Source organism: Cavia porcellus, unplaced genomic scaffold (assembly GCF_034190915.1).
Source record: "Cavia porcellus strain 051 isolate PalLab524CR breed Dunkin Hartley unplaced genomic scaffold, mCavPor4.1 scaffold_6, whole genome shotgun sequence".
NCBI lineage: Eukaryota > Metazoa > Chordata > Mammalia > Rodentia > Caviidae > Cavia > Cavia porcellus.
The window spans coordinates 36580467-36606403 of NW_026947489.1; the positions used below are offsets into that span (position 1 = coordinate 36580467).

A 25937-nucleotide genomic window follows, 5' to 3' on the forward strand; every position below is an offset into this window, starting at 1 on the left:
TTTAAATCCTGATACACTATTAACAATGTCCTCCGCCTTCCTTTTTTAGACAATACCTCCCCTTTCCCTTTCTCAGGGTACTTTATATATTTTGGGTCCCACTAGTTCCTTTAGTTTTTAGATTAGGGGGCCAATGTATTATCTATCTGAGTGTTGCTGAACTTTTTTACCCCTGAGCTTGATCTTGAGCTGTACTTCTTTACTTGCTAAAGTCACAAAGTTTTCCTTTCTTCCAGCTGTGTAGTTCTATGACAGAAACTTTAGTTTCTGTCAAGGCATTTTGCCAACTTTCAATGGAGTTTTTAGTTTCCTGGTAATTTCTTTGTATCTGTTTTATGTATTCTAGATTTTGTTTATATTCTTCATCAAAGATTTCTCTTCTTTTTCTGAGTTCCTCCATTCTTCCATCTGTATTCTCTTGGGAGGGGCTTATCATTTCTTTAATTAATCTTTTTATATCTTGCCTCACTTGGATCAGAAGTACAGTTTTAAATTCGTCTATGAGGTCACGAAGGTATTTCTTTATGTCCGCTGATGCTGTGTCTAATATTGCATGATTATTGCACTGGTTCTCTTCTGTATTTACCTCTCCTGGGCTTATTTTCCCAGGGTCAGTGGCTGGAGGTTTTTTTTTTTTTTTATTTCTATCTCTTGTCATGTTTCTGGTTTCTTTCAGACAGGTGTGTCCTGGGAGTCTCTGGCCTTCTCCATGTTGCTTAGGGTCTTTCTGAAGCGTGCTAACTGGGGTTTTGCTGTCTTCCCCAATTTGCTGTTATCTGAGTACACGCAGGGGCTCAGGGACGGTGTAGGCTAGCTCGACCTTCTGAGCCAGTTGACCTGCAAATTCCTTTAGCAACTTAGGCTGTACCTTGTGGATGTCACAGAGTCATGACAGTTTTGTCCCTGGCTACTGGGTTCCAACCAGAGGCGTAGCTAGCCCCAGAAGATTCCACCAGTCCCCAGGGGCAGCCGACTGACACCGCCATGGTGCCAGGCTCTGCTCAACTCCAAGATGTCCTCCAGCTAGTGACAGCAGCCACAGGACCCAATCCTCAGCACTCACCAAGAATCAATGCAGTTCTCCATCTTGGCTCCAGTCCATGCTGTGCCACGTCCTCCTGCCAAGGGCTCGGGACTTAACAATTCCTGTTATTGGTGGCTGTGGCTTCAGCTCGACCTTGAATCACCACTCCCAGCACTCCCAGCACAGTGCGGACCAGTCTCAGTTAGTGCGTAGGGCTCCAGCCTTCCACTTGTGTTTTTTCTTCCTCCGTAGAGGTAAATTCTAGCTTGATGTGGTTTTTCTATGTCTGGATCAGCATCCTGCCTCTTCAGAAAACTGTGCAGCATCCAGCTTTGGTGCCCAGGTGCATGGTCCTCTCCGCGGCCTCCTCTGGCGTGGCCATGCAGCTCTAGCTGCTCCACAGGGTCCCAGGACCCAATTTCCAGTACTCACCGAGAGCCAATAAAGCTCTCCACCTTGGCTCTACTCCACACTGTGCCATGTCCTCCCGTCAAGGCCCCAGGACTCATGGACTCCCGTTATCCACAGCTGGGGCTTCAGCACAACTTTGGAACACCCGACTCTAGGGTGTGCCCAGCACAGAGCAGAACAGTCTCAGTGAGCCTGTTGGGCTTCAGCCCTCCACCCATGCTTTTCCTTCCTCTTCCTAATTTTATTTTTCCCTTTGGTTTCCTCCTGGGTTAATAAAAATCATTCCCCAATTGTCTGGCCCTCTCCATGTTGTCAAATTCTAGCAGCTGGAGGTTCTCTATCCAGCTTCCTAGCAAGCCACCATTTTTTTTCAAACCTCAGTTCTATATGTTTAAAATGAGGAACTAAGGCTAGATAGAACACATTTATAGTGTATTTCATTTCTAAACTTTGCAACCTGTACTTTGAGGATTGTTACTTTTATTTTTTTAATTTAAAGGAAAAAAGCAAAACAGAAAAAAAGAGTAGACATAATACAGAAACTCAAAAAAATAACAGTAAGAAATCATTAGTTGATAAATTACATATTGTTACCTTAGAAGTAGTTGTTCAAGTTACAAAATCAAAGCATAAAAGATAAACAGACAGTCAAACAATGACAGCACAAACCATTCCGTTTGATGAACTAACAAAAACTTAGTAGTATGGTTATCTATCTCGCACACTTAAACAGCTCTTTTAAATTCTGTGCTCTTTCACTTGTTTACATGTTAGTCAATCCTGGCTCCCACTGCTTTGACCTGTTACTTATTTCATTTTGGTGGAATGGAAAAGATGGCTCCTAAGATGTCCTAGCACCTACCTTTGTGCCTCCCAAGCCCAGTGTGGTGATGCTTTGGTACCTGCTAGAGAGGCTCTATCCCACCGGCCAGTTGTGGAGAGCGGGCAGGAAGACATCAGCATAGGCAAGAAGGTGGCCCCAGGAGCCCTTCAGACACTGGCTGGGATGACAATGCAGCACTGTAGGTTTTGGCTCTGAGGTGTGTATCCCACTGAGCAAAGGCCTTAGACATTCCAGGAAGCCTGAAGAAAGCCCAGAAAGATCAGCCTGGACCTGTTCTTCATGTTGTGGTCAGATTGGTGGAATCATCACTGTGCTGTGATTCCTAAGGTCTCTTCACACTCTAGTACTTTGCAAGGGTGTGATTTAAACTTGGTAGTTGTAAGAATAGTGGCTAACATTTGTTGATCTTTGTGTGCCATCTGTGAAATATCTTTTTGATTCTTAGAGAAATGCTTTGAGGGTAGTTATTGCTATTATCTGTATTTTACTGACAAGGAAGCTGATTAGAGATGCTCAAGACTGCCTATCTACTTAGTGATGGCACTATGGCTCGAGGCCCCAGAGCCTGACTAGAATTCGTGTACTTGTCCTGCTTACTAAAGCTGCTTACTTCTACATGAAACACAGCATAGGAGATCAAACTGAATGTCATCCTCACGGACTCTAAAGATCAAGAGCAGATGCTCTGGAGGAGGACTTTCCTTATCCTAAATTTATCACTTTTCAGCTTTAATGAAGTCCTAAGCCCAACAAACCAACCATGTGAAGCCAACTCACCTGAGTTTATCCATCTCCCTGGAATTATTCCAGATTGCCATCTACTAATTTGGTCCTATGCAGGAAAGGTTAGGTAGTCTAGATTCATACTCTAATCGTAACACACTCTTTTCCTCTCTGCGCAGTATCACCTACCAGTGGTTTTCAAGGATAAACAGGCATAGAAATCATCTGGAGAGCTGGTTAAAGTGACAATGTTAGGCTCCATCTTGAGAGTTTCCAACTCAGTAGATCTAGAGGAGTTCTGAGGCCTAGCATTCCCAATAAGTTCTTAGTGATGTGATTTCCTGGTCCAGGGCCCATGCTTTGAGGACCACTATGATTTCAGATATTTTACCCGTAGATGTTGTTAGTATTTATCTATTAGTTTACCTATTCACTGAAATGCTTTCTTTTAGCATGAAAGGTAGCAAGTGTCTGGCTAGATTTAAGAAAATGTTTTAGGAGGTTGAGTTCCAAAGTCAGTAACCAACCAAGTATTAAATCCCTGCTTATCATTACCTAAAGTAATTAATCTATGTGTCTATGTTGTCTAACCCTTATTTGATGAGAGCAGAGAATCTGCCTCTTCTGCTTCATTGTTCTGTTTCCTGCAATGCAGGAAATGTCTCAGGACATAGCAGATTCTCTGGGACCGCTCATTGAGTTAGCAAATGTTAGATTTTACTCTTCTTAATATAGAAATCAAATCATATCAAAGGGCTAAGCATAGTAATCTCAATGTTCCATTCCCTGTATTTGCTAAGCAGATGATGTAATCAACAGCTCAGGGCTTATGTGCATCGTTATGCCCTTTAACCTTCGCGATCCTCTTTCCTTGTTTGCAGCTGCTCTCATTCGTGGAAACAGAAACAACTGCGCACAATTCTCCAATAACCTTGACTGGTTAATCAGTAAATTGGACAGGCTAGAATCTTCCTCAGGTACGTATTTACAGAAACCTTTTAGTGGAGAAGCTGAATTTTTTTTTCTGTAAAACTGAAAACAAAGCCAAATACTCAAGTAATTGTTTCAACAAAAAGAGTCAATCCCTAAAACACCCTGACAACCATTTGGCTTTATTTAACCCAGATTTCTGCAGTCCTTCCTTTTTGGGGGTAATACTTCTTCACTCTCTAGGTCTTTTAGTCACCCCAGGCAGCTGTCACCTAAAGATCTTTGTCCCCCAAATCCATTTACTCCTATCCTCTGGGTTTCTAAACCTCCTTTCAATGCTGTCATACTTTGGTTAGAAGCAGAATTGAAGGGTTACCATGAAATAAGGTAAAATAATCTTCACCATCCCCAGAATCACCCTTGTGTCATACCTCTAGCCCTGCTTGAGGCCCTCCGAGAAGCCAGCCGTCATGGCTGTCCGCACTCAGTTTCTAACAGGACACTTGCACCTGGCAAGTGTACCTCCCCCCCACCCCCAAGCGGAGAGGTTGGATGGTTTTCTCATGGCCTGCAGGTGTCCTGCTCTAACACACCAGCCAAGGAAGGGCCCCTCCAAGGGCCAGTCACCGTGTTCCTAAACCTTGCTTCTCTTCAGCATCTCCTATCATGAGTTAGATTCTATTTCAGGATAAGTTATGAAAACATTGAGAGAAAAAAGAAATGAGAAATTTTCCTAATAAAACTGTTAGCTACTTCCTTTATGCTTCACTGTGACCTTACATTTGTGGACATCAGGCCACTTAGTCTCCCTTAGGCTTTTACTCCATATAGAAGACCATAAAGCACCAAGAGAAAGGGTCAAAACCCCTTATTCTTTGCGTGATACACTAGTGCACCTAAAATAACAATCAATTCTGAGGTGGTTCCTAGAAAAATTCTTATTCTGAGAATAAATCCAGAATATTTAATAAATTGCTTGAATGACCTTTAGAATTTTAGTAAAGCATCTATATTATAATATAGACATTTAAATGAAGTATTACTTGGTTTGACCAAATCAAAAATTCCATTTTACAACTGTTTCTTGTATTTTGAATACAAAGATCATGTGTTTGTCTGGGAAGAGGGAGATGAGGTTAGTGCTGACTTGAGCTCACCAGTGTATTACAGATGCTTGGCCCTTGGGAAATCACCCAAGATGACTGCATCTCTTCTGGCTGGGAATATTTCATAGATTCAAATAACTGATGATATTCTCTCCCTCAAGATGATCTTTTCACTATGAGAGTTCTAAATTATGGTCAGTTCCACAGTTGACCTAATGTCCAAATGACTTTTGTGGTGTTCATGTAGGTATCTTAGAGGTTTTGCACTGTATCTTGATTGAAAGTCCAGAAGCCTTAAACCTGATAGCAGAAGGTCACATCAAGTCCATCATCTCTCTGCTGGATAAACATGGACGGAATCACAAGGTGAGTTTGGTAAAAAGAACACAAGACATGATTGCTTTTACCCACTTTTCCCTCCTGTGTGCTTCATCACGTTGTGGGTTCCTAAGAGCATGCTGACAGTCTTTCTGAACTTTGATAAGAACCTTGAAAAGAGCTCCCTTTCCTCCAAGCACCCTCCAAGCCAGCCAGCCACTTGAATGTGGGTGACCTCATTAGTATCCTACAGCTTCCTAGACCCTGCCCATCAGCACTGACTCTTAAAACATAGCTCACTTAAAACAGCCCATGGCCCTCTGCTGGGCCATGTTCAAGGCTGGTAGCACAAGAAGCTCCCCACCCTAAAACGTAGAGATTGCTAGGAAAACCTCCAATGTCAAGTTACATAACTAAGATATACAGACCTTAGATTTAAAGTAGTAACTCAGCTGGTTATTAAATGAAATCAGATTTAACGACTCAAACCAAATTAAAAAACCAAAGATGCTGAGTCCTCTTCTTGATATAAAACAACTTTGTGACTTTGGGCTTCAGTTATTTCATCTGTAAAATGAAAACTTTGCCCCCTTTTCATGGTGGAATGCTATATTGATCTTTGAGGTCCTTTATAATTGTAATTATCTATTTTTTAAAAATTAAATCTCTAAGACACAAAGACCTATGAGGCAAAGTCCATTAAAAATACGGTGAGTTTTCTCTTGATCCCTCTCACATATGCCATATGTGGGGGCTAGTGTGCTAAATGATTAGTGGGCCAGCTGAGAAGGATATTTCTAGTGCAGTGGCATAACCAGTTGTGCCTATGCAGACTAGAGAGTGCAGCACGAACCCTGGTTTTCTTTCTTGCCATCATTTGGGGGAACCAAATATTTGAGACATGTCTCACTGATTCCTGGAGAATGAGCCCCGGCAGTATTGACTGCATGATTCACATCCTTGGGGAGCAGAAAACCCGTGGTTCTCAGTATCTGTGAAATTGCTTGGCAAAGAGCAGAAAGAAATATGTGGGGTCTGTAACTGCTTTCTCACGTGTGATAAATCAAACTCAGGCATAAAGCTCCAGCCTCATTACAGATTTTCCACATTCCAACATACTCCTTCCTGTCTGAAAAGCATAGTAAGAATTACCAGAAAGCTCATGAGGAACACATGGCATGAGCCATGATCCACGTATCAATGTAAGAGGAGGAAAGTGGTTCCCATGTTCTTGCCCCAAGGGCTTCTGGATGATGATACCACATGATATACTTCATAAATAATCATCTGTCTTATGACTTCTTTCCGCCAAAGGCCACGACGCACTCTGTGCTGTCAGTTAGGGGCAAGTTGACCACAGCTCTGTGCATCCCACAATTGAGAAAACAGAGAACTAGAAAACCAGTGTAGTTTGCTAGAAATCAGCCCCTGATCTGATGAGTTACCTGGTATACCAGCCTCCCAAGAGCCAAGGCAGTGCTTGAGAGCTTCTGACAATGTTGTCACAGTGAGCCATGTGATCTCAGTATATGATAATGTCTCCTTTTTATCTTTTGATGAGTTTTTGGACAAAGGTACTTTGCCATGAACTCAGATCCTTCTGCAGAGATTATTCAGTTTGATCACTTTTATTTCCAAACCCAGGCTCAAGTCATCAGCAGTGTCTTTATAGTAGTTTCATGAAGAACATGCTAAATGTAGGCTAAACCTCCATCATAACACAGTGTCTGTCATGTTGGAAAATGCCAGCAAATGTCTTGCTGTTCAGTTTGATGTTTACTCCAGTAGTGAGTTTTCAGAAGTTTCTTATCCCTTCTCTTATTTTTCCATTAAGACAGCGACTCAAAATATGCAGATTTCTAGAATCATGGAAACCTCAAAAATCCTCTGAACAACAATAATGATGATGAGAACTAACATTTATTTTATACTTAACTAATGCTGGGAACCAGGCCCAGTGATCATGTGCTTTCATTTCAGCCTTGTTATACTCTCTGAAGTAGCATCATTGTTATTTTTACCCACAAAGGCAGAAAAAAGGCCAGGACTAGTCCCTGAGATGTCAAGCAATTTTCCAAGGGTCACACAGCTCAACAATGACTGTCTAGGACCAAAAGTTTAAGGTTCTTTCCAGTGTTTCTCAAGCGGATGTCTATGACCATATTCTTCAAAATTTAAATATTCTAACAGAGCATGTTCAGTCCTCTGTTTTTATTTTTATAATTATCTCCATACAAAACTCTTGGCAGTGGAAAATCCACAGTTAGAAGGCATTTTCATATGTTGCGTTACTGTTTCTCAGACTGAAGTTTAAGGGCCTCTGTCATCCAAGATAGTCTTTAGAGTTAAATCATGCTTTTAAAAAATTTGTGCATCTTGTGGGTTTAAGAATCCCTTTCTGTCCCATGCACCTCCAATCACATTTAGAATCAAAATTATATGTGCCTGGCCATTATTGTGCCTCTCCTTCCTCTCTAAAATACTTAAGTTGCCAGCCTGTCACAGAAATGCAAAGCATCACAGTCCATCTGAAGTGTAATCAAATTTGAGTTCAAAAGGCTGCAGAGGAAGAACACAGCGTTTGGAGAGAAGGGGACAGGAATAGGCTGCAGGGCCCACTCTGTTTCCTGAGTGCCCTCTGCCCTTTGACCTCTCAGTGACTTGACTGGTGCCCATCTTTTCCGACCCTTTACCACTTCTCCAGGTCCCATCAAAATTCTTCTCTGGTCAATTAAAAGCTAAACTGGAATTTCATCTGCCCTTCCAGACTTAGTTCAAATGCCACTGTCTCCATGAAGCTTTTTCTGATCCCAGTTAAAATTGCCTTCTCCTCTAGCCTTAAATAATGTGTTCTGTGTTTTAATGGTATTCCAAGCTGCCTTTCATGCTAGGAATTTTCACACGTATGTTTCTCACACCTGTGGAAGTTCTTTCATAGTAGCGTGATTTTTGTAACGCTCAGGGTGACAAACTTGAATGTTTCTCAGTGCGGTGATCATATATGTCTGCTACAGGTTTAATGAATGAGTAAAAGGAATACATGAGCAAAGCCAGAACCCACTCCAGTCTCACCTCGAATTGAGGGATGCAGACCTCGTGCCACAGAATAAGTGCCTTACACTGATATTGTTTGGTGGAAAGAATAATTGCTAAAGCCTACAGGAATCAACCCGTGGTTTTATGTAGAGTAAGCTTTTATTAATAAAATATACCCATCTACTTGCCCACGACTGACCTTACTCCAAATCTGGTCAAAGTTACCACAGACAAAATAATTTTTATTATCTTCTTTGTTCCATAAAGATTTGGAGCTACCTGTGAGAAAACTGTATGTAAAATAATAATGGCGTTGGGTCTCAAAAAGTGTAAAGCAGAGTCTCAGGTATAACTTAGGTTAAAGGAGGACAGAATATAAACAAACTCAGAGTGTTGGCGCCCACACAGCTGCATAAAACCAGTTGAGTCTCCTGGAAGCCATGGCAAGACCAGAAGCACCCAGCCACTCAGTTCTCATTCAAAGGGAGAAGGAAATCTGTTCTCCAGAGGTGTAAAGCACTTGGTTTTTAAAATATTGGACTTGATATAAAAACTTTGATATAAAAACTGAGTTTGCATTTTTTGTAACAACTACTTTTCACAAACAAAAGTTAATGACAAAAAGCAACAGCCCAACACTGTTTACATTCATATTCATCATGTCCTTCTGGTCTTTAAAGTAGAAGTCCCAGCTACTCCAGAGTTTAGGGTAGAGGCTAGAGAGAGCAAAGCAAAAGGAAAGCTGTCCAAGGAACTGTGGCTTCGGTAATGAAAGCAGTAACAACCAGGAGCCAGTGAGCTCCAGGGAAGGGTGCTGATCAGGAAGCCTGCTTCCAGAGGACAGCCTCAGCTGCTCAGTGACTTCGTGCAGAGATGTATTTTGCTTGTCTCAGTCTGAGGCCAGTCAGTGGCAGGACTGCATTCTTCTTCCTCCTTTAAAGATACATGTCCTCTATGCACAGAGCTTCACAGTCCATGATGAGCTGGGGAATCACCTATAGAGCTTGAGTTTCTGCTCACAGGAAGGCTCTGATTTGGTAAAGATGGGGTTCTGAGCATCTGTATTGCTAGCAGGTTCAAAGAGATGCCAGCCCTGTTGGTCTATAGCAGTGACACCTATGCACAGTGCCATAGCAGGCTGTTAGTATCATTAAAAGCTCTGAAAGGTTCACCATCACTGTTACAGGAGCCCGTAGGCATGAATCTTTGTTGTAGTTCTTATTGTTTTAGTAGTACTAGGGATGAAACCAGGCCTTTGCCCTGAGCTACATTCCCAGCCCATTTACATTTTTTTGATTACTTATTTTGTGACAGTGTCTCACCAAGTCACTAAATTGCCCATGTCAACTTGAAGTTTAAACTTGCAGTCCTTCTGCCTCAGCTTGTCAGAGTGCTGTGATTGTAGGCATGTGCTACCAAACCCCGCAAAACCCTTTGTTGGAGCACAGGAGAGAGCACATACACAAAGGGCTCTACATGAGCATTTCTGGGACACCAGATCCAGCCACTTCCCATGAGTCAGAACTCAGCCCCACAGGCTTGCAAGGGAGCCTGGGACATGCAGCCTCATCTTGGGCTCTGGATGAGAAGGAAACAGGTCTGGCAAGCACTCAGCAGCACTTGCCTCATCAGCCAAGCTTTCCAGAGGCCTGGGAGATGCTGCCCTCAGAAAGTATGGATACCTCTAGGCACAATGCCTGTGCCTCTGTGGTAAAGTAGGCTACACTCCCTTTTCTGTTCAAAGAAAAGCAAGTCTGTCCCTGTCCAGTTTTACACTAAGAAATGCCTTCTAAAAGCTAATCAATACCCCTGCTCTTTTTTGTGACATCATTTATTTATCGGTGAGGCATTGCTGTTAGGCTGGGAGCTTTTCAAAGAGCCTGTTTCTCTCTTTGTTGTTTCTACTGTGTGTGCATTAAGCTTGCTTTTCCCCTGGCTGTAACAGCTAGATTCCTGCAGGCATCACTCCAAGGCAAAACAGATGAAAGTCTGTGATCGGCTGGATGAAAAGCATTTAATTTCACGTTCATCAATGGTTCTTAGAATGAGAAGTTATCATTTGGATTTCAGTTTCCCAAGTTGATGTTTTTTGTGGAGTGAAGGTCCTCTATAAAACTGCCTTTGGCATTCTTTTCTCCTTGTTCCATAAACGTGCTTTGTATTTATCAGAACAAAATTGACATTCAAGGAGACAGGTGGAAAATAGATTTGTGAGAGTTAAGGACGCAAATTCTATTAACAAACTGAAGTGATCCAGCTGCACTAAGCACCGAGTCTTAGTGGCCACTTTGGCGGCTGACGTGGTTGCACACCTCCCTGCCAGTGCAGCCTGCCACTCCGCGGCTGGTTCCTCAGCTGCTGTTTGCACAGCCTGCTGTGAGGGAGAGGGAAGGACCGTGCCTGACCCAGCAGTTTGCTCTGCCATACTCCGAATACAGAGTCTGAATAAAAGAGTACAGGGCCCAGTGAGATAGAGCATAAGAGCAGAAGCCCACAGGAGGAAGAGGCAGGGTCCACTCTAGCTTCACAGGCAGCTGGAATCAAGAGCAGGAGCAGCGCCACCATGATCTGTCAGATTCACGGACCTCCTGGACTCTTGCAGGTCTGCGATCCTTCCAGGTGGAATGAAGATGGCATGTGAAATATTCTGAATGCTAATTTCTAGGAATTTAAGGTTATCCTAAGAAGCATTGCTGATATCACAGTAGGAGACCCAAAAACCAGAATCTGAGCTTGCAGCTGAAGTTCCCAAGCCTGCTTCCACAAAGAACTTCACTCAATGACAGTCTAAGTGACTTCTCTCCTTTTTTAAGCTTTTAAAAAAGCAATTTAGATATATATATATCACATCCATCGTAGGGAATTTGTACCTGTACATGACATATTTTGATTCCTCCTTTTTTTCATTCCCTTCCCCTACCTTCAACCTCTTTTCACCTCCTTATTTACAAAAGCTTTGTTTCCATTTTATTCTCCTTTTCTTCCTTTTTCTTTTCCTTTCTCCCTTTCCCCTCCCTAATTCCTCTTTCCTTTTGAACAATCTCTTCCAATTTCACAATATGTGATATACATTTTGGTCCTCATTTACACTTTTAGTTTCTCACATCAGAGAAACAATGTAATATTTACATGTGAATCTGATTTATTTCACTTAAGAGTATGGTCTCAAGGTGCCTCCATTTGTCTAGAAATGTTTCAAGTTTATCCTTCTTTATGACTGAGTAGTACTCCATTGTATAGAAAAATCACATTAGATCAAAGATTTAAGTATTAAGTGGTTTTTCATTGAGAACTATCTGAGCTCTCAGTGCAAAACTGTGGGAAGGATTCAAAGCTGGGAAGAGCCTGAAGCTTCAGTTTGAGGCCTCTGGAGGGTCCTTTATGCCTCTTTCTACATTACATGACTCAGCGAGTGGGATCTGAATTTTGTATCTTTGATCATACCCTAGTTGTGACCTTGACAGGGCTTTGTAGTTCAGGCTCTTACCCACTGTCAGAATGGGACCACAAGTGGCATGTGGTTTGGGAGGTACAGGACAGAAGACCAGGGCAGGACATCTAGAAAGAAGCTGAACCCACTCTCCTGAGGAGGCAGCATGCTCTGGGCTTTGCTCATTTATTCTGGAGAAGGGGCAGAGGCCCCCTTTCTCTGAGCTGGTTCTCCACCTATTGCCAGCCCCAACACTTCACGCCTCTGGCTTCCTTCCCTTGCGGTGCCGATAGATCCATCCTGCTCTCTGTGTCCTCCTGGTGGTCCTGATATTTGATGACTGTCTCCTGCTCTAGGTTCTGGATGTCCTGTGCTCACTCTGTCTTTGCAATGGGGTTGCAGTAAGAGCCAACCAAAACCTGATCTGTGACAACTTACTGCCCCGGAGAAACCTGCTCCTGCAGACACGGCTAATTAATGATGTGACCAGGTAAGGCCACCATCAGTCCAGATGCCAAGCATGATTCTGTTTATCTTGTCTCCTGGCAGTAAACATAGAACTGATCAGAACTACAGCTTCCATGGAGGTGCAATCCTGTAAGAAAAGATCAGGCAAATATGCATATTTTATCACTAGGGTTTTGTACTCCATCCACAGAGCAGTTTCTCAAGGTGTTGCCTTGAAGTTGCTGAAGATGAAGGATTTGTACTACCTAGCGGCTGAAGAGGCAAACTTAAGTGACTTTCCGTGCTTTACTTTAAACAAGCACACATCTTGTACCTTCTTCATAGTATATTTATTTTGATATGCAAATGCCTTTTAAGATTCCTTAATAGAATGGATGTCCCAGGTGAGTGCTGGGTACTTGTGTCCTCTGACACATGACCTCAGACATATGGCTGCTGTCTGTGAGGGCAGGATAAGACCCTGCCAGATGACCTTCCTGTAGATGTGAATCATGTACACGTACGGGGCCTGGAGTGAGCAGGCCTTAGGTTCTCACTTTCCACCTGAGCCTGCACCCTACCCCACAAGCGCGAGGGAGGAACTTCCATCTGAGCACAGCATGGGCTGCAGACCTGAGCCACCATGCAGACCACCTCCTCCTTAGCACAGCTGGTTTGTCTTTATCCATCCCAGATGACCCAAAATCCCAGCCCAGGAGGAGCACATCGCTGAGAATTGACTCCAAGTAAAACTAAGGATCGGTAGGTTCACGAAACGAAGGACTGACTTGCCTTTATGTACTGGGCAGTGAACTGCATACTTTTTGTAAGTGATCTGTCCCAAGCTTTTAGCCACTTTACTGAGCATATTAAAGCCTCTTGCTTTAACAAGTTGCTTAATAGTGACTTTTTAGTGCTTTTAAGATGCTGTTAGTGTTAATAAGGCATAGAGGACAAAGCTACTGTTTTGAAAATGAGGATGCTTAAAACCAATTTGCCGGAAGATGGAAGTCCAGTAAGTAATTTCTTTCACCTACAGAGAGACACAAAGGTTTGTAATCATACAACTTTATACAACATTTTGAGCATTGTCACCCATTGTCGCTGCTCAATAACTGTATTACCTTGAAAGAAACATTTACAGAAAAATCCTTTGTGTTTTATAATGGAATTAAAGTTGTCCTGACACCTTCCATTAAGAATTTGACCAAATGTTGAAAACTGTGTCCTACTCTTGAGCAATAACAAGAACAAGAAATTTCTCTTTCTCCAGGTCTAATCGGGCCAGTGCTTCTTTGGGTCTAGTTCAGGTTGCTTTTTCAAATGTTGAGCATCTGAAGATCCTACATGTCCCATTTTTAATTCACAGTATTCGACCAAACATCTTCCTGGGAGTTGCTGAAGGCTCAGCCCAGTACAAGAAATGGTACTATGAGCTAATTATCGACCAAGTGGACCCCTTCCTGACAGCAGAGCCCACACACCTGCGGGTGGGCTGGGCCTCCTCCTCAGGCTATGCACCTTACCCAGGAGGAGGAGAAGGATGGGGAGGCAATGGTGTTGGTGACGACCTGTATTCCTACGGGTTCGACGGGCTTCATCTCTGGTCAGGTGAGTACCTTGCAAGGGCATCAGCCCTGCCTCTCTTACTTTAAGCTGAAGTTGCCACTTTCAGTTGAAATGATACAGGCTGCCAAGTCTTGGATAGAATACACGTTCTTCCTGAAGCCCAGTGTGAAGGAAGATTTCATCTTCCAAAGACAAATCTATACACTGTGTTTTCTTTTGTGAGAACGATGTAGCTCATCATGTGTTCCTTCATCTTTTAGCTTTTAGCTAACACCTAAGTGCCTGATGTCAGCAGTTTTATGTCACCTCCAGCCCTGATGACAAGTTTCTTGCAGCTGGTCTTTGTTTTCAATTGGGATTGTTTTCACAATCGTAATATTCAGTTTAAAGATTTTAAAACTTTAAGGAATATACTAAACTTATTTATCTGTATATTTACCTTGTATCATTTGGGAGACAGAATGAATGAACACATCTCTCTGTGTTCTGCATTCCCAGGGACAGCATGATACAGATAAAAGCAGAGCGAGAATGGAGGTTAGGCAGAAGAGGAAGGCTGGCCTTCCATCCTGGTTATTCAGGACAGCTGGATTTCCCCTTCTTGGTTCTCATGGACTTGTCATGAGCTATTGAGTCTGTGGCTATATCATAGAAACTGTCAGCTTAGGTTACTAGGTACCATACAGTTCTCAGAACTGTCTCTGAGCAAGTGAATTAGGAAACAGGACCTCATGTACCTGTATACATCAGCAGTTGTTAAGCATGGTGGCGTTAAATCTGTGACAGAACAAATATGCTTGACTTAGGAAAATCATTTCCACATCACCTCCCCATGACTCCCCAGCTCCAGCCATCTCATCACCATAACCCAGGTATGTTTTCTAGCACCCAGGCAATACTTGAAGAGTACTCTGCATGTGCGATGATTAAGGAAATATGAATCAAAGTGGTCTCTGTTTCAAAGAGGGAATAATCATTCTCAGAGGAAGACAGTTAGACTTTTTCTATAGCAGTGTCTCAGGTACTTACTGAGTCCCTGGATCCATTTGTAGACATTTGGGAAAAGAATACATCAGTGACTCAGAAGGCAGAAAACTCATTCTTGGTGATCACTAAAGAGTTACTGTCTGCTGATTTCAGGACCTGAGCATCCTAACTGCATATCATTCTGAAAGTATAGCATGGCTCCACTCTGGCCCCTATCCCTCCTGCCCTGTCTCCTCTGAAGGCCACTGCTCCACTTCCAACCTGACCAGCACTAGCAATGACATTTTGCAGTTGGAGGAAGGGGAAGAGGGCTGGTATTTCTGCTTTTCAACTGTGACTCTGAACACTACCCAAACTCACTGATATAATGGCATAGAGATGCATTCAGAGACATCATCCTCCAGCATCTGGTAAGATGTGGAGAAAACAGAGTCTAGATTTATACCTTTCCTTCTCATGAAAGCCCAAAATTTCCTTATATCTGGGCAACTCTTTGACTTCTCCAGCCAACACACAAGAAGCATATATCTTGCAGACGGCACTGCAGGTAAATATGTCAGCATGTGGTCCAGCTGGAAAAAAACAGATTCCCATAATGACTGCCATCAGGACAGCAATGAATTTCAGACTACCTGATGAAAGGGTAATTGTCTGATGAGGAAATGGAATGGAAATGACACTACGACTTGCAATAGGAAAGAATGGAAGGCAATTAGGAAGAAATATTAGAAATTGGTTATAACAATTTTTCTTCTTTTCCTTGAGAGTCAAATGCCCAGGTCCATTAACTTTAAAGTTATTTCTGTGCATAAATTAAGCCACTGACTTGAATTGGTCTTTAATATACTTTGGAATTAGAACAGAGGTAGCAGTAGTTGGAAACAATTGCAATGTTCCTAACATTTTGTTAGTGGAATCAAGAAAAAAACCAGTGTCACTTTATGGCTCTGCATGGGTTTGAATCCTCAGTCTGCCACTTTCTGATTTTTTGATATTGGTCAAATTGCTCAACCTCCGGAGACTCAGTTTTTTCAGAAAAAAATGAAAATATACCCAGACATTATATGCACCTGTAGCCTCAGCTACTCCAGAGTCTAAGACAGGATGTCAATTAAACCCAGGAGTTTGAGATCAAGCTAGGCAACATAGTGAGATCTCACCTCAAAAAATAAAAATATGAGTAAAAATATATGTGTCTATGTTATCCACAAATGTGTAATAAAGCTTAAATGAAATAAGGAATATGACTGTGATACATATTAGATATACCCGGTAATGTGATTTTCCAGCCCTTATTGTCTGTGAAGTACATTTTAACTGCAAAGCCCCAAACCCTGGGTACTTCACACTGCATTAGTGATACCCAGTGGGATAAAGAATCCAAGTCCCGGGAGTGCTATTATTGGAACAGCTAAAGGTTCAGTGCTCCCGCCACAGTGGGCCACTTGCCGACCATCTGAGGTCCCGCCGTTTCAGCTCACTGGAAGCACAGTCACACTGAGGTCAGGGGTCAGCTAGCTGAATGGAGAGCTGAGCTGGTGGGGAGCCCACATTGACCTGTGGTGAGTGATGGGAGTGGAGCAATTCCACAGGAAGTGGGGCTCCTGGTGGACGACATTCTGAGACTGGGCAGGACTGGCAAGTACAAGGGGCAGCCGTGACTTCAGCCAGTTGTTCCCTTCCCAAATGGGATTGGTGGAGTGACATAGGCCTGGGTCATGTGACCTGGCTGAGACCCAATAGGTTATCCAAAATCAAGTCCCTACAGCGGTGGTGCACACTAACCACACCAACCCAGGGAAGCCCCAGAAGTTTGACTGATCCAAAAGGGAGGTGGTGGAAAGTAATAACAGTGCAGGGCACAGCAGCTTGACTGACCCAGAGGGAGGGGCGAGTATATGCTGTCCCTGTCTGCAACTCACGAGTGGAAGGGGTCATCTAGCCAGCGTGCTTTAGAAGAATTGTAACCAACAAAGAAAGAAACTGAGGCCTCCTGGAAGAAGCAAAAAAGATGGGAAGAGGAAGCAACAACAAAAGTCCCCAGGCCCCAACCCTGAGAACATTGACCCAGAACAGGTAAATACAAAGGAGAATGAGAACAGCAAACATGCAATATCAGACATGGCACCAGTGGACATAAAGAGATATCTTCAGGATCTCATAGATGAGTTCAAAAGTGAAATATTTAGCCAAGTAAAGCAAGATATAAGAAGATTAATAAAACAGATACTAAGTACCCCCCAAGCAGACACATATGGAAGAAGGGAGGAACTCAAACAAAGGAGAGAACCATTTGAGAAAGAATATAAACAAAATATAGAATACATGAAGCAGATTCAAAGAGATTACCAGGAAATTAAAAACTCTATGGAAAGATGGCAAATCAGCTTGAAAGAAACTAAGGATAGATTATTCAAACTGGAGAGGTCAGTTTTGCAATGTGGGATTATGAAAAGGAAAACTTTTTAAAAATAACACGGAAACAAGCAGTAACAATACAAAGGCTAGAAGACGACAAGAGGATCTATAACTTGAGAATAAAGAATGTGAATGAAGAAGCAGGGGTACAAACAAAGGAACTACAAAGGCTATGGACAGAAATAATTAAGGAAATTTCCCAAACATAGGAAAAGGAAATGATATTCTGATATATGAGGCATACAGAACTCCAGCCACCTACAACCAAAACAGAGCTACACCCAGGCATATAATAATCAAGATCCCAGAAATTCAATATAAGAATAGAATATTAAAAGCTGTTAGAAACAAGAAACAGATAACCTATAAAGGAAGGCCCATCAGAATAACGGCAAATTTCTTAACACAAACCATCAAGTCAAGAAAAGCCTGGAGCAAAATATTCTAAACCCTGAAAGAAAATAACCTCCATCCCAGGTTGATATACCCTGCTAAACTGTCTCTAGAAATTAATGGAGAAACAAGATGCTTCCAAGACAAAGAGGAAATTCGCAACCATCATCCAGCTCTACAGAGAATACTGCAGGGCATTCTAGAGAGAGAGAAAAGTACTAGAATTCCAGGAACAGTGGCAGAGAGGCCTCAATGAATGGAGCAGAAAACAGAATAAAGATAAGCAGACAACTGATGGCAAAAAAGGGGCATAAGAGAAATGAGGTAGAGAAGATTTTATTCAAAACTGATGTGATTGATACTATCAAGTCTGAGAGTATAGGTAACTACACTGAAGATGACAAGACTCTATGATACACATTCTGGTTTGATAACTGCTGGTTTTTGAAGTTCTATACTATACACAATGTTGTATTTTTATTAATACTATTATGTACTGATATATTCAATTATACTACGTCTGATGATATAGCCAATTCTATTGGAAATAACAAGAGACAATATAGGAACCATGGTAGAACTCTGTACAATGGTTTTATATGTTTTTTTCATTTCATGTGTTTTTAGGAATGTTTTATTTTGTCTTGCTTTGTTTTATTTCTCCCTCTAATATAGAAAGGATAGAAATACATGTTAAGACTCCTGCATGTATAGAATCTATAAACAGTTTATGAGAACTGATCTTTGACACATGATGACATGAACAGATACTTTGAAGGAAAAGAGACACTGAAATACCCCGTGCTGATCCTGGAGTGTCATAATGTGACACCCAGCAATAGTATTATTCTTTGTTCAGAGTGATATTAGCCTGCTTGGGTTTGTTCAGTCTCAACATAATTGAAGATATGGATAACTGCATGGATGTTTAAGTGTATATGATTGATAACCATATTTCTAAGTTTTTGTTGGATAGTTGAACAGAACTGGTTGCAGTCTCACTGTTTGAATCTGCACTTTATATGCTCTACTTTAGTACTTTGAATAACTATTTGTAAGAAAATCTATAATCATCAACTATTTATTTCTTATTGTTTATTTTTTCTTTGAAAGTGTGTATTATTTCTACCTGTTTTCTGTTTTGTTTAGTCTTTCTTTAAATTTTTAAAAAAGACACTATAGGACCTAGTGCTGATCACAGAGTGTCATGATATGAAATCTAGCAATACTATTATTCTTTGTTCAGAATGATTTTAACCTGCTTTAGTTTGTTTAATCTAAACATAAATGAAGATATGGATAACTGCATATATGTTTAAGTGTATAGGATTGACAACAGTGATACTAAGTTTTTGTTGGACAGTTGAACAGAACTGTTTGCAGTCTTGCTGTTTGAATTCCCACTTTACAAGTTCCATTTTTGTATCTCGAACAACTATTTGTAAAACGACAATATGTAAACACCAACTAGTGATTTCTTACTGTTTATTTTTTTCTCTGAACGTATGTATTATTTCTACCTATTTTCTGTTTTATTTAGTCTTTCTTTAAATAAAATTTAAAAAAAAAAAAGAATCCAAGCCCCAAGTCCCAAGCTAAATGACAAAAGAAGTTTTAATTGACATCCTGAAAGTATCAATGACCTTTTCTCTATAGGCAGGTAAACATCCTTAACATTTTTCTTTCATTTGAGCCATGGCAGCCTGTGAAGTCACTTTCCATCATAGCTATGGAAATGAACCCTCTTCGTACCTCCTAAGAGGGTAATAGGGCAGCTTGGTCCTTTGACTTTGCTTGGGAGGAACGATTCTTTTGGGAAACGCATCACATTTCCCTTCTGACCTGGGCCCCTGTGGCCTTCAGGACCGCAGCTGGAGTGAATTCAGCTCAGAGCAGGCTGTAGTCTGCTGCTGGCATTAGGACAGTATCACAGAAGGAGCCATACCTCTCCTTCCCTTTTAACCACTTTTTCCCTGCAGAATTAGAAGAAGCAAAGGAATGCTTCTTTCCAAGAAATAAGTGATATGGAAATGAACAAATAAATAGAACTGTGTGTTTCTTAATTTAACAAGACAACTGACTGAGCAAGATAGTCTAAGTCTGCAGTAAAATGTGAGGAATTCTATTAAAGGGAGACCCTGGCTATTGTTTCACTGGTCAAATCCAGCCACAAACTTGGACCTTCCCACACCAGTGCTGTGTAGCAATCCAAGGAATAGTTGTAAAATAGTATTTTATGTTTTCATCTCTTCTCTTTTCCAGTTCCTAAATGTGTGTATGTTTTAATGCCAGACTCTGCAGTGCCCGGGGCTATGGAAATGCTGAGCCTCACGGTTTTCCAGTTGGCTGTGTTACTCAGCAAGTGAGATTAAATCCCACAGTCATATATCCTTGGGTCAACTTGAAGATATACAGCATATCAGTGGCTTTTTCCTTTATTTTAAAATGCTAGATGTGTTAGTCAGCTATAAGAAAATATCTGAGCTAATCAACTTATAAAGAGGTTTAGTTTGGCTCAGAGATTTAGAAGCTTTAGTCTGATTGATGGACCCTGTTACCTTGGCTGTGGCAAGGCAGTACCTCATGGTGAGAGCATCTGTCAGAGGAAAAGCTGCTCAGCTCATCTCCAGTAAAGAAAAGTGGGAGAGAAGAAAAGACCAGGCTCCCACAATCCCCTGCAAGGGCACGCCCCCAGTGAGCTAACCTCACAACAGGCCCCACCTCTTAAAGGTACCACCACCCCCCATTTCGGCCACACTGAGCACCAAGTCTTTAACACACAGACTTCGGGGAGATCTTAAGATGTAAACTGTAGCATCAGGCCTGGAATGGCTTTTCCAAGCTTTGGGGGCCCTTCAGATTAACTTGAGACTTTAAACCAGGGGATATTTCTTCTTCAGCCTGACAGAGATGATGCAAGTTCTCAGCCTCTCCCAGTTTATGATCTGTAAGGTTATTCAGAGTTCCTTAAAAAATAATTGAGGCTGCTATAACTTCCTGTGTCAGGAAGTTTTTCTCACGTGTCTTCTTTTCGTTGTACAGGATCACATTTCTGATGGTCACTCTGAAAAGATCAGAGATATTCAACATCAATGAGAGTATAGTTTTTACCACTGTCATTCAATAAAGGGAGTAAATTTTAAATCACTATTTAGATTTAACTCTCAGTCCAACAGTTTTCCATGTTTTATTCCTCCAAATCTTAAGAAAGATAATAACTCTACTTTGTTCTGACAAGCTTCCCTTCTCTTAGCCTAGCAATTCTGACTTGGAGTTAATAAAAACAAAAATAGCATTTGCTTTGGGTTATGTGACGAACCCTATTCTAATGACTCTGGATAGAGGAATTCATTCAGAACACAGCGATGCTATAAGATAAACATTATTCTTATCCCCTCTGGACAGATAAGGAAACTAGAGTATATAAATGTAAGGTGATTGCTCAAAATCACACAGTTAGGGACAGAGCCAGAACTCAAGGCCCAAAAGACTTGTTCCAGAAATTCCTCCAAACCACCTCACTGTCCTGAATTATGAGTTTTCAAAGGACGTTGTCATGTTTCATCAACATCAAAGGAGTAATAATCATCCCCACAAACAAGCTGTCTTCACAAGTTCATTGTGGGCATGATTATGCCCATTTTACAGATGGGAAAACTGAAGCCTAAAAGAATCACAGGTTCAAGTTCACCTACCAGTATCAAGTTGAGGTTAAACTCACTCCTGTGTAACTCACAGGCTTCTTCCATCCCTCACCCCCATACCATTCCACTACAGGGCAATTGAAAGCATCTGCATCTTATTAAATATTGGTGGCAGAACCCTTCCAAATTATTTAGAGCCTTGGATACTGTGAAAAATAATCCCCAAACTGCTTCATTTTCCAGTTTTAAGCTCCAAGTTGATTACATTTAAAGACCAGATGGACCTCATCAGATGACCTTTTACAACACAAATATCCTTTGAAATGGGCTTTATTCAAATAATTCTCCATTGCTTTGCTCAGCATGTTTGCTAAGTATAAGCGTCAGATCCAGGGATGAATTAGCAGTCTCTTTTTCGTGTCAGGCAGTATTGGTTCCAACTCGGTATTCTCCACTGTTTGTACTTGAAACACAGGCTCCGTCTGTGACTTCATTTTGCCTATAAATCATTTTAGAGAGTGGTCCAAAGGAAACTTCATTTGGGAGTCCAAGCCTCATAAAACAAGGGAAGTAGAAGACAGTGTCATTCTCCACTCTTCCTCTAAAAGACACTTGACAGTTGAGGTGTGTTAAAACTAAATAAAGCTCAGAACCCAGCCAGGGAATCACTGGTGTGGATAAAGGACAGCCAGCAAGTAAGTGGGGTCCTAATCATTAGGGGCTGCGTAGAAACTAGAGGATTCTGAAGGGGAATGGAGAAAGGATGATGGAATCACAGTTCAACGCTGGCAGTTTTGCCATGATTAATGTCATTCTTCTGAAAGGTAAAAGGCTTTATGATCGGCAATTTTATCTATCAAGGATATGGATATGTTCAAAGGTAACCATGCAAGCTAGCATTTCAGTTATTTCACAGGTCTGTTAGGATTTATTCAAATGATTATGGCAATATTTTCTAGAACTTAACTTAATGAAAAATATGAAAATTTTATGCAATAAGAATTACTTTTAATGGGAAAATCAGAACTTTTTAAGACTGAGAAAAACATCAAGTTTTGCTTAGCTTTAATATCATACGTTCCCTTCATAATAGACTTGAATAAATGAAGAAAGCATTCTTGGACTTGGGATATCAAAACTCCATATAAGAAACATGGAAACTCAGTCTCTTCAAAGAAGGAAATTAGAAAGATGTCAGATTTCACATTCTGCAAGTTTGGCTCCATTTTGTTTTGCCTTTAAGTGATTTTTACTGTGGGCCTGTTGGTGAGGAAATCAGTCCTCATTCTCAGTAGTGGTGCAAGGTACTAAGGTTACAAAAACAGAGTTTATGTCCACGCCAGACTGATTGGTCGGTATGCCTCCAACACTGTGTGCTCTGGTGCTTCTAGCATGCAAGAAGTAAAGCCTGTCTCCCTTATCTCCCTGCGCCACTGTCCATCCTTCACAGACTGGCCGTTCTGCAAATATGTCCTGTGCCACTTTGTTCTTTTTTCCCTCATGGATCCAACTGGCCTTTTGTTCTCTAAATATCTACCTATCCTGTATTCCTAGACAGAATTAGCACCTTTCTGTATACCTTCATTTCTATATTTATCGTACTCTGTAGTGACTTTTTAAAATTTGATTGTCCATTTTCCACCAGACTATGCACTTCTTAATGGCAAGAACTGGGTACTCTGATTTTGGTACCCAGCCTCAGGCGTGAGCATCTGGCACACACTACAGAAGCATTACAATCATGGGAGGTTGAGAAGGGAACACAGTACAGCTTTGTCAGTCACCCAAAATGATTAGAAGGGGACGCCCAGTTTTTATTATTATGGTATGGTATGGTAGCTTCACTGTTTTAAAATCTACCACTTGGAATCTATTATTACAATAGCAATATCTACTGAAAACATTAATTTTAAATTGAGATTAGAAGTATTACCAAGCAGAAATTTGTACAAAACTTGTAAATAACTCATAGACCCATCACGAATAGATTTTTCAAAACTTATCTTTTTGTTGCATATAATGAAACCACTAAAATCCAGTTTTAAATGTATATTCTACTATAAAACAAAATGTTTGTGATATGGTCACTACTAAAGGCAAGCTACAAAACCTACCATATTCTACTTTGGAAAAAATGTGTGTGTGTGTGTGTGTGTGTGTGTGAGAGAGAGAGAGAGAGAGAGAGAGAGAGAGAGAGAGAGAGAGAGAGATTGATTTTGATTTACTGGAAGCATTATGGAATTAATATTTTTCCTTTTTTATATATGACTTCAAGAAATAAGACAGCTTCTTATTATTTTTCACCTGAAATCCCATTGTAATACCTAATTTCTGCCTCTCTAATGCTCTCTTTCCAATAGAAACATAAGCCTGATAGGCAGATGAGTGAAATGGGTATGATCATTTGCTTTTATAATTTCCAGTATAGATTAGGAAATAAGTCCTCTATGTGACACACAAAAAAGTTTTAAAGTCACTAACTCAGAGTAAAACTGACAATGTATTTCTCTGTTTATCTGAAACAATAAAGTTTTTAAAACAAACAAGAAAGTGCGGTGCACATTTCATTGGCTAGATAACCTTGTCATCCTTCTCTTCACTGGTCTTTCTATCAACACTAGAGCGGCTGGATCTTTCTGAGGAAGAAGTAAAAAAGTCTTTGAGAACCTAAGACACACACACACACACACACACACACACACACACACACACACACGCACAGCCTACCTGCCTCTGAGGACCTGCACATTCTGCTCAGTACTTTTGACACCAGACCGGAGTCCAAGCACATAGTCAGTGCTTGCGTTCTTTCCCGTGGCAGCTTCAGAGAGCTTCCTCAGACTTATCTTGCACATGGTGTCTTGTCCACTCGCCAGCCTAGAAATCCACTCCTCATTGCTCACCTCGTGCAGGAAAAGCAAGCACAATTGCATGCCGGACTTCCCAGGATGACCTCTGTGTGTCCCTGTAGTCACAGCCTTCTCCCTGTTCTTTGCTCGCCAGGCAGGATACCCAGGGCTGTGGCCTCCATCAACCAGCACCTGCTGCGATCAGATGATGTGGTGAGCTGCTGTCTGGACCTGGGCGTTCCTAGCATCTCTTTCCGCATCAATGGGCAGCCTGTGCAAGGCATGTTTGAGAACTTCAACACCGACGGCCTCTTCTTCCCTGTGATGAGCTTTTCAGCAGGTGTCAAGTAAGTTAAGGCTGTGATTTTCTGGAAGTAGTTGTGACCCACGTCCCTGTTACCCCCATAGCCTGACAAGCCAGTAATATCCTCTTGGGCTGCAGATTGCCCAAGGAAGGGGTGGTGTAAGGATGGAAAGCATCAACGGAGACCTCTTACAAGGTTTAGGTTATGTTCTCAGCTAAATAGTAAGATAAGTTCTGTGAAAAGGGTTAAAAATCATACAACATCACCATTGAGGCCCATTTTTCATCTTTATTACAGTTTGGGAAATTTGTATTTGTAACGTTATTGGAAACGTTATTGGAATTCTGATGAGTTAATTTTAATCTACCACTTCCAGTGTAACCCATGGCAAGAATAAAGGCACTGTGCTGTATTTACAGTTAAGGGCAGTCCAGATGAGAGTTCACCAAACAAAGCCCGCAACTCAGGGCCTAATCACGAACTAATGTGATTAGTTCGTGAAGAGGGGTGTGACTAAGGATGAGTGACTGAAAATGGTGGGAATTATCTAAGTATTGTGAACTAAGCTTACTAGGAGATCAGAAAGCACCTCTACAACATGCTGAGAAGGATCTGCAGCAAGACCAATCTGCATAACACAACTGCGGTAGCATTGAGCTAGGGTGTTGGTGCTTTAGTTTTGATGTGTAAACTTATTTTTGTCCTGAGAAGTCATAGCTTCTTATCTTGAGATTCACCCTATTGATGGTCCTGAAGCATTGGCTGTGGCATCCCACTGTGCTCAGCCATTTGCAGGACACACTGAGGTTGAGCAAACAGGGCTGTTGCTTGGTTTTACAGATTATGCAGCCAGCCCTGTTTACATTTCTTAGAGTCAACTAAAGGGAAAAGGAAATAGCTTAGCCAGCTCTGCATATATCAGTGCATAGAGATAAGGCCAGGTCTGCTAATGTGGAGGTAATTGCTCTATATTTAAGGAGAACCCTCCATGTGGTCTTCTATACATCACATCATATAAAAACCTTGAAAGACATAAATAATGCATAAAAATCACCTCTGATCCCAATGCTTAGCTCTAATCTCTATTAATAGTTTGATGTATTTTCTTCAAGTCTTTTTTTCTACAAATAGATGTATACTTTTTAAATTGCAATCACATTGAATATGAAGTTTTATATCTGTCTTTTTTCCACTTAACAAAAAATAAGGAGTCTTTTATTTTATATAGCCTCAAAATTATCTTATGGTCGCATAACAATCTGTACTTAATATAGTCATTATATCACATTGCTTTGATATTGTATTTTCATGACAATTCTATTTGTATTGTTATAAACTATCAGCACTATGAATTTCCTGGTATATAACTAGTTTCCTGTATTTCTATTTTATTCTCCTAGAAGAAAGAAAAATAAACTGTGAACTTTTAAGTGTATGAGAGTGTAGCTACATGGTTAGATTGATTCTCAGGGAAACCTTATGAACAATTTAGAGTTTCTTGTC

The 25937-nt window shown here is 41.2% G+C and overlaps 1 protein-coding gene across 1 annotated transcript in view; it reads left to right on the forward strand.

Moving 5' to 3' along the window:
* Ryr3 (ryanodine receptor 3) overlaps nucleotides 1-25937 on the forward strand; it is a 556876-nt gene that overhangs the window by 298598 nt on the left and 232341 nt on the right. The window contains 5 exon segments of the mRNA XM_063250329.1: nucleotides 3884-3979; nucleotides 5286-5404; nucleotides 12179-12312; nucleotides 13639-13880; nucleotides 24284-24476. Coding sequence (XP_063106399.1) covers nucleotides 3884-3979; nucleotides 5286-5404; nucleotides 12179-12312; nucleotides 13639-13880; nucleotides 24284-24476 — 784 coding nt within the window.